The sequence below is a fragment of the Argiope bruennichi genome, chromosome 4, assembly GCF_947563725.1.
Source record: "Argiope bruennichi chromosome 4, qqArgBrue1.1, whole genome shotgun sequence".
NCBI lineage: Eukaryota > Metazoa > Arthropoda > Arachnida > Araneae > Araneidae > Argiope > Argiope bruennichi.
Genome location: NC_079154.1, coordinates 142,732,650 through 142,742,035, shown reverse-complemented (window position 1 = coordinate 142,742,035; position 9,386 = coordinate 142,732,650). Strand labels below are relative to the sequence as shown.

Sequence of the window (9,386 nt, the reverse complement as noted above, 5' to 3'; positions counted from 1 at the left end):
TCACAGGATTCCCGACTGAAATCATCTTTCAATGCAATCTCAGGTAAACAGATTTCCTTGGTCTAGTTTTAGACTATTCGTCTTTTCCGATTGGAGAGGACATGTTGCATATACAAGTGGTGATTATAGTAATGGAAAAACTGTTGTTTTTTCTCATGTACAAACTTATAGATTTTCCAGCCAGCGAAAGTGAATTCTTTGCTTAGAAAAATTGATACATCTCAGTCTACCGATATTTTCATCACAGGATTTGCGATTGAAACCTTCTTTAAATGGAATCTTTGGAGAACAGATTTCCTTGGTCTAGTTTTAGACTATTCGTCTTTTCCGATTGGTGAATACGTTTTGCATATACAAGTAGTGATTATAATAATGGAAGCACTGATGTTTTTTCTCATGTACAAACTTATAGATCATTCCAGCCAGCTAAGGTGAATTCTTTCCTTATCAAGAGTAATACGTCTCCGTCTATTGATATTTCCATCAGAGGATTTCCGACTGAAACCATCTTTCATTTCAATTTCTCAAGAACAGATTTACTTGGCCTAGTTTTAGACTATTCCTCTTTTCCGATTGGAGAGAACATCTTGTATATACAAGTGGTGATTATAATAATTGAAACACATTTTTTTTCTCATGTACAAACTTATATATCATTCCAGCCAGCTAAGGTGAATTCTTTCCTTATCAAAAGTAATACGTCTCAGTCTACCGATATTTTCATCACAGTATTTCCAACTGAAACCATCTTTCAATTCAATCTCTGGAGAACAGATTTCCTTTGTCTAGTTTTAGACTATTCGTCTTCTTCGATTGGAGAGGACATCTTGCATATATAAGTGGTGATTATAATAATGGAAGCATTGTTTTTTTTTCTCATGTACAAACTTATAGATCATTACAGCCAGCAAAGGTGAATTCTTTCCTTATCAAGAGCAATACGTGTCAGTCTACCGATATTTTCATCTCAGGATTTCCGACTGAAACCAAACTCTGACCAGCAATCTCTGGAGAAAAGATTTCCTTGATCTAGTTTTAGACTAATCGTCTTTTCCGATTGGAGAGGACATCTTGTATATACTATTGGTGATTATAATAATGGAAGCACTGTTGTGTTTTCTCATGTACAAACTTATAAATCATTCCAGCCAGAAAAGATGAATTCTTTCCTTTTTAAGAGTAATATGCGTCAGTCTACCAATATTTCCATCACAGGATTTCCGACTGAAACCATCTTTCAATGCAATCTCAGGTAAACAGTTTTCCTTGGTCTGGTTTTAGTCTATTCGTCTTCTCCGATTGGAGAGTACATCTTGGATATATAAGTGGTGATTATAATAACGGAAGCATTGTTGTTTTTTCTCATGTACAAAGTTATAGATCATTCCAGCCAAATAAGGTGAATTCTTTCCTTATCAAGAGTAATACGTCTCAGTCTACCGATATTTTCATCACAGGATTTCCGACTGAAACCATCTTTCAATTCAATCTCTGGAGGACAGATTTCCTGGGTCTAGTCTTAGACTATTCGTCTTTTCCGATTGGAGAGGACATGTTGCATATACAAGTGGTGATTATAGTAATGGAAAAACTGTTGTTTTTTCTCATGTAGAAACTTATAGATTTTCCAGCCAGCTAAAGTGAATTCTTTGCTTAGAAAAAATGATACATCTCAGTCTACCGATATTTTCATCACAGGATTTGCGACTGAAACCATCTTTAAATGGAATCTTTGGAGAACAGATTTCCTTGGTCTAGTTTTAGACTATTCGTGTTTTCCGATTGGAGAGGACGTTTTGCATATACAAGTAGTGATTATAATAATGGAAGCACTGATGTTTTTTCTCATGTACAAACTTATAGATCATTCCAGCCAGCTAAGGTGAATTCTTTCCTTATCAAGAGTAATACGTCTCCGTCTATCGATATTTTCATCACAGGATTTCCGACTGAAACCATCTTTCAATTCAATCTCTGGAGGACAGATTTCCTTGGTCTAGTCTTAGACTATTCGTTTTTTCCGATTGGAGAGGACATATTGCATATACAAGTGGTGATTATAGTAATGGAAAAACTGTTGTTTTTTCTCATGTACAAACTTATAGATTTTCCAGCCAGCTAAAGTGAATTCTTTGCTTAGAAAAAGTGATACATCTCAGTCTACCGATATTTTCATCACAGGATTTTTGACTGAAACCGTCTTTCAATGCAATCTCTCGAAAATAGATTTCCTTGGTCTAGTTTTAGACTATTCGTCTTTAACGATGGCTGAAAAGTCTGTCCTGGGTACTTCTTCGAATAGTTCAAGTGAGCAAAAAAAGTCAGAACAAGAAGGCTGGTTTTAATGTCGTCAAGAACGGCCAAAACTCTGTTACATATTTAAAGAAATAAAAATTCTCTTTACCAGATTTTATGAAAAAAAATAGTAATGTTGAATGAGCAAGAAGTGTTGATGATTCTCACAAAGCACACTCATCTGAAGACGATTCAGTGTTTGAGAGTTTAACTTTGCCAGTCGCTCGAAAATGCACATAGCATTTTTTTCCCTTTATTCATAGAGTGAATCAAAAAAGTTCTGATCTGAAAGATATTATTAAACCTTACCAACTTCCATGCGTTGTTCTGCAAGGGACAGTCTTTGAAAGCCAATGCTTCAAATTTTATTGCGCTGCTGTCATATTCTCTAAAAAGCCAATATTGGTGAAAGAGCCTTGGGAAGAATTGTTGTGTTTATTTCCGCGCCTTCCTGCCCGTGGATGCTAAACACTTCATTACAAACAGTAATTACACAAACTCTATTTAATTACTATTTGCAGTATTTATTTACCAACAAATATATACCTTGATTTGTCTAGTCTGAAGAAACTTGTTTGTCAACTCCCTGAGCTTTTCATTATTCTAGAGGATTTAGGTCGACACAATTATCTTTGGAGAATAAGTGACACTAACAGCAGAATTCGTTAACAGTTTGGTCATTCTTGTGAACTCGAGTCATACTTTTCACAACCTAAAATTGGAGAAAAGTTTAATTATTTTTGTAGTATGCAAATTTTGTGAGTATCGGTTATTTATACCGATAAATTTTCATTAAAAAATAATCGCAGAAATTTTGTTAGCACCTTTTCGTTTCACTTTGCTTGTCTTTCGAGCATGTTATCAACTCTTTATAATACTATACAAAATGAATTTCGCAATACTATACAAACTAAATAACTGAATGATAACAATGAATGTGAGTGGACAGTCTTGTTTCCTGGCAACATGTAGACACAGTCAGCTGCTGCTAATCAATCAATGCAAATAATACCATAGCCATTTGAAAAAGTTGTAATATTATACAATTACAACTTAATGTGAATTCATTATTAATGATTGAATTGTTCAGCACGGCGAAAACAACATTCAGTCAGAAGACTAAATCCTCGATTGATTTGTCTACAGCTTGTATAGGTTCTACGACATCACATTGGTTGGCTCAGTTATTTAAATATGAGAATCTATTAGTAATATCTAAAAATAAGAATCAACCTATTTGAATGTGAAAAAATAGTGCTTTTAAAAGGCGGATGAAATGGCGTCTACTCCCAAAAGCCTTTTGGAAAACAGCGGAAATGAAATAGACTTTGTAATCCAGAATTATTTTATCATTAAGTCTTTGGAAGACCACGTCTCTGAATGTATGACGTAAAGACGTGTTTGTTTCAATTATTGTCCAAGGATGGGACCATTTAGCAGAATTGCCCTCCCCTCCCCGAGTTTACAACCTCGGCGAATATCACATTTTGTGTGATTTGATAGGTTTCAATATCAAAACTTATTTTAATTAATATTCTTATACATCCTTTCAAAATGCGTTAAACATATACTAGGGAAGAGTCTCCCACATGAGCTGCTGTCACTTTGAAACAGTTGGACAACAGGTTTTTTTTTTACTAAAATTGCATAAATTCAGAACCGATTAATTACAAAAACATATGACTTTGCAGGATATAAAATTAATCCAGTATAAAGCATTTCATAAAAAAAAACAGATTTTAGTGTATGCTATTAATCATATAGAGCGGATTAAAATAAAGTCCATATGATTTTTTTTTTGTAATGAGAAATGTAACTTTTTTTTTAGAATTTTGAAGAATATGAAATATATATTAAAATGTAATTGAAATATTCCCTTTTTCAAGAAAACATTAAATTTGAAATCTTGCTATTAATCAATCATGATTGAAAATTTGTTATGCAGTATATTATTTTTAAGAAATTTTTATGGTAATATATAAAAAAAAAACCTGTTTATGAAATTTTGCATTCTTTGCATTTTGGATATAATTTTCTTTTTCTGATTTGGCTTTTTGTAAATAATAAAAAGCATCAAATTGATATGCATAAATATTTGGATATATGATTTTGTTATTGCTATTGTCTAATACATAGCGTTATTTTTTTAATGCAAAGTTGACGACAATCATTTTAGAAAGTCGACTTATCTAAAAAAATGGATTAAGTGAAATTGGGTCTAAAAACGAGAACAGTAAAAGAAAGAGTCAATTTTTAAATTAAAATTCGAAGCAGAGATTTATTTTTCATATTAAAAATCTTAAATAAAACTTCAGCTGATAGAAAACAATGAGCTATTTTAATAAAAAAAAAGTGATAAATATTAAAATTAATTCTAAAATAATTACTATAAATAAGTAATTTAAGAGTTAACAAACAATATAAAGCAATTATAATTGCAAAAATTCAAAATAAGGAATTAAACTAACAAGTTAAAGTTTTGAGAAAAATGAAACAGTTTTAATGCTGTTTTTTTTACTTGAAGTTACATTTAGTTATATCGACATGCCGTTCTCAAATAATGCTAGGGTTATTTGGGGATGTAATTTTCAACTACACTCAAATAACGAGGACATCACCTGGGGTAGTACCTTATCTTTCTTCCCACACTTCCACACCGCACCAGCAGGAGGACTTTTGGTACAGATGGATTCAGCATAGAGGTAGAATTCCTCTGATGAAAAATTATATATTTACAATCACTAAAGGCACGAAAGGGTTAATACTATTTGACTGACGAAGACAACTCAACGGCAGAGATTATTATTATTTTGCATTTTTTTAGTTTTGACGTCAATCAACAAAAATGTATTCAAATGACAGCTACTAGATGATGACAATTGATTAAAATAAGTATTCAAATCGTCAATGAATTCAAATTAAGGAAATTCAAATTTGTACAGCAATAATTTCTAATATATGCATTTTGTGCAATGTGGACTTGCTCGCTCCAAATGGTACCGTAATCAGTTAAAGTTCATTTTGATCATTCAAGAATTATCTTTTGATGTAGAATTGTTTCAGAGATACGCTATCTCTGTTATTCTGATAACTGAAATGTGCATCAGGCTATTGCTTACGTAAAAATCTATTGACAGATTTTTGAACATAATTTCGGTACAGGGCAAAATTATTTTATTTAAAAGATATGACAAACTATTTCCTCTACATCCGCAACTGTAGGTGAGAACGAAAGCCCACTGACTGATGTTGCCACTCAGCATGAAAGTATAATACTCCAGCTATCTTTATCAAATGTTTAAAGTAATCTGCCAATGATAAAAGCCTTCAAAAGCATCACGCAAAGAGCGCAATAAGCGAAGCCTTTTCCTCCTACACATAAAAAAAGAAAGCCTTAACTGCGTTTTAAGCAGACGTCAAACATCCATGTGAGAGGGTGAAAGAAAAGAAGAAAAGGCGCAGCTAATAGAGGACAAGTCATAGTTGACTTCAATTCCCTGTCATGCTAGGAACGGAGCTCTTGCTAGGGCCGCTGCTTGTCACTGTTTTGGTGGGAGTAACTACAGTTTTATTATACTGGTAAGTGCTCGTTGTCAAAAATGCATTTACATTTTTTTAATAAGTTTCTTGGATTAAACCTAGATTTGTTAGTATTATCATTTGACATTTCATTTAAATTTTATTTTGAGGACATTAAAAATTGAGGGGGAAATGTGGTTTGATGACACAAAATGCGTTGGAAATTTGAAAAATGTAGCCAATTATTATTTTCCTCTCATTTTATCTTTTATTAACAGTGTACCGGCTATATTCTGCCAAAAAATGGGTTATAATACATTGCCTTTAATTTTGGCTTCTTATTTTTATAGAGTTATTTACGTGAAGCTATTAGAGTCCTTTAATCGCAAAAATATTGATATTCACACCATTGAATCATGTCGACACAACGTTCGATACCTAACGCACAACTGTCTAAAACTTAAAGCACAAGCTAAATCGAATCGATAATAACCAAATGAATAAATGGAATTACCGATTGCAAATCTATTTAGCAATTATTTTTAAACGAGCATTTTTTTACCAAATGTTCACTAATTTTAAGATTTGTCTAAAATCAGTATCTTAGATATAGAAATATATAGAATCCACTTTTATTTGCTCCCCGTGCAAAAAAAGTCTATAAGGAAGGCTATATCGAAGTTGTCTAAAATTAGACTTCAATATTTGGATAAATCTTCTCGTCGTAATTTTCTTAAATTCGAAAAACATTCTGAATGTGAGAACTAAAAAAAAAAAAGTGATAAAACGGATAGAACGATGCATATAATTTTTGGCTCAAAGCTGTGGTTATGTACCAAATCTGTCAAAAATTCCTTTTTAGCTGTCAGTCCTTGAATATGGATAACTTAAAAAGCTACAAACGTGTGTAAAATTTAATATACAGTTTCTACCCCTGACTTCCAAATCTGTTTAATCAAAAAGATGAAAGATACTTGATTCGTTTCGAAGTTAAAACGTGCCATATTCTGAACACGCATTTAAAATTAAGCAAAATGTGGTTATTTATTTTCGTTTCGTTTCAGATAAACTTTATAAATATCTTATTATCCACTCTTTTCTTCTTCTTTTGTTTCTTTTTGGCATCTTATATTTCGGCTTTGCCATTCAATTTCCGGCTTTATCAGTTCCCATCTAATAATTTTTACTTTCAAAACATAAATGAGCATTTGATGTCTTATCACTTGTTCTGGTTTGAAAATGCTTAAAAAAACTTTTTATAATGATTGTTTTAATTCTATATTTTTAAATATAATATTCAAATAGGCATCATTTCAATGAATGCATTCAGTAATTGTTTTGTTACAGCTTTTGTCGGGCGATGAGATTTTATGATAATTTTTTTTTCGATTATGATTTCAAATAGATGTACTTTTGTAAATAAATCGCGAAAGGAAATATTCAAAAAATAATAATAATTGGCAATAAAAAACAATTGAGAAAGTTGGGGTGCGTTTGCTTAAGATAGATCACTAATTTGAGAACTTGGTGCTCTGGACAGTAACAAAACAGATTTAATGATTTCTTAAATCGAAGATTAGTCTTATTAATTCGGGTAATTGTAAAAAAACCATCATTTTAGACAAAAAAAAAAAATTAAGCTCTTCCATTTGATATTTTTTGATTTCATTGTTATTAACAGCTTAGATGATAGCACTTTTATTTATTATCTATTTCACTATTTCTCGAAAGTAGTTTTACGTACGAAAATTATTTTTCGATTACCTCAACTATTCCATTTTAATAATTGTCTTGAATTTTAAACCATAATTATATTTATATTTTAAGGATTATCATTGTTTAGTCTACGAAAATCCAAAGAAGGATAATTATATTGTTAATATATTACTTTACATTTTCTTATATAAATTAATATAAAAACGCATTTTTAAATATTTTAGGGGCCGATCTGATATTTCATTTTAAAAATGTGCGAATCTGCTTTCGAGATTAATTAGAAAACTTCATAAAGAAGCAGTTTTCAAATGTTCTCCTGTGCAATCCGAAAATTATAATTGCATTTGTATTTGCGCTTTTATCAACATTTTCTTAGATCAGATTAATATTAAAAATGGAATGGGCATCCAAGCACTTGTGATGAAGTGTTTTCGTTCTTCGAAATGCTGATACGAAGAAAGAGTTGAAATTAAACAAACCATGAACAGTGGCTTGATCACTTCTGGATATAACTTGAACGAAGTGCAGTTCGTCCACTGTCGCGAGTGAGCAAGACGGCCGTCCGAAATAGCTGCGTCAGTGCATAGGTGTAGAAATGTTGAAAATGAAAATACAATTTTCATACCTTTTCCTAACAGGCTCTCCACGAGAAATTTCGATTTTTGGAAGAAAAAAAATGTTCCATTCGCAAAGCCTTTTCCTCTGGTGGGCTCCATCGTGGAAAGCATCCGGAGAGTAAGTGAATTCGCCTGTTTTCTTTCATTTTTAGTATTTTTTTCCACATAAAGACAGATTTAATTAATATAAAAATAAGATTCATCCATCCATGAATCATCCATCGGTTTAAAACTAAATACATAAATTGATATAACCGTCTGATTGACAAGTTTTTAGGCGAAACACACAATCAATGTCCTATTACTGAATTATTTTTTTAAAAAAGCAAGAAAGTTTCTTATTTTCTGTCATTTTCAAATGTCTATATATATTAATTACATAATAGCTTTTAGACAAAGAGAGTAAAGGGGAGACAAAATTCTAAATTTCATTTATTTTATTTCTATCTTTTCAGCTTTAAAACATAGTCCATAGTTTTGTTTATTGCAGTGGTAAAAAAAGATGCGCGATCCACTCATCTTCATCCCATCAAGATATTTGTGCGTTTGTTCTTCCCAAGATTCAAGACGAATCTATTATCTTTGTCCCGATGTCACGAATATTCTGAACAAATAGACAAAACGGAGTTGTAAAAAGCGGCTTCTCCTTAAATCGGTCATTTAAAAAAGGGATGGATTTTGTATACTGCGTTATTTCACCTTCTCTAAATTAATTCGTTTAAAGAAATGAGTCAGTTTAAAGAAGGCGGAATGTATACCTAAATCCTCTGAAATGCTCGTTCAATAAATTCGTTTATAAATGTAGTAGCCTTTTTCTTATATATATAATCGACAGCAAATAGAAAAAAAGGATATTTTTTTTTGATAATTTAATCTATGTTCTTAGATCTTATTTGTTCTTTTATGGATCCAAATTGCTGCATCCGAAGTTCGTTAGTTATGTTTCTCACTCTGTAGACCACGTTTCAATCAATAATATCGAAAACCGTAAAGACTATTGAAACTCACATGAAATTTATATCTCAAACAAACAAAATTAGATGACATGTTGAAATTAAAACATATATTGTCAAATAAACACTAAATGTTTTTGATTACGATGTTTCTTCTTACGAGATTGTCAACGGAATTTTAAAAAATTAACAATGACATTTTTTTCATGTGTTGATATGGATGAATACAGTACAACACGTTTTATGAAAGTATGTTTTATTCTGTTTTTTGAGTCTACACATCATT

General features: G+C 31.4%; 1 protein-coding gene across 1 annotated transcript in view; it reads left to right on the top strand.

The window, feature by feature from the left end:
- Positions 1–5,468: 5,468 nt before the first annotated feature.
- Positions 5,469–9,386, top strand: part of LOC129965449 (cytochrome P450 3A8-like) — a 31,195-nt gene continuing 27,277 nt past the window's right edge. The window contains exons 1-2 of the mRNA XM_056079321.1: positions 5,469–5,874; positions 8,169–8,265. Of these exons, the coding sequence (XP_055935296.1) occupies positions 5,798–5,874; positions 8,169–8,265 (174 nt within the window). The 5' untranslated portion in view covers positions 5,469–5,797. The remainder of the gene's footprint in view (positions 5,875–8,168; positions 8,266–9,386) is intronic.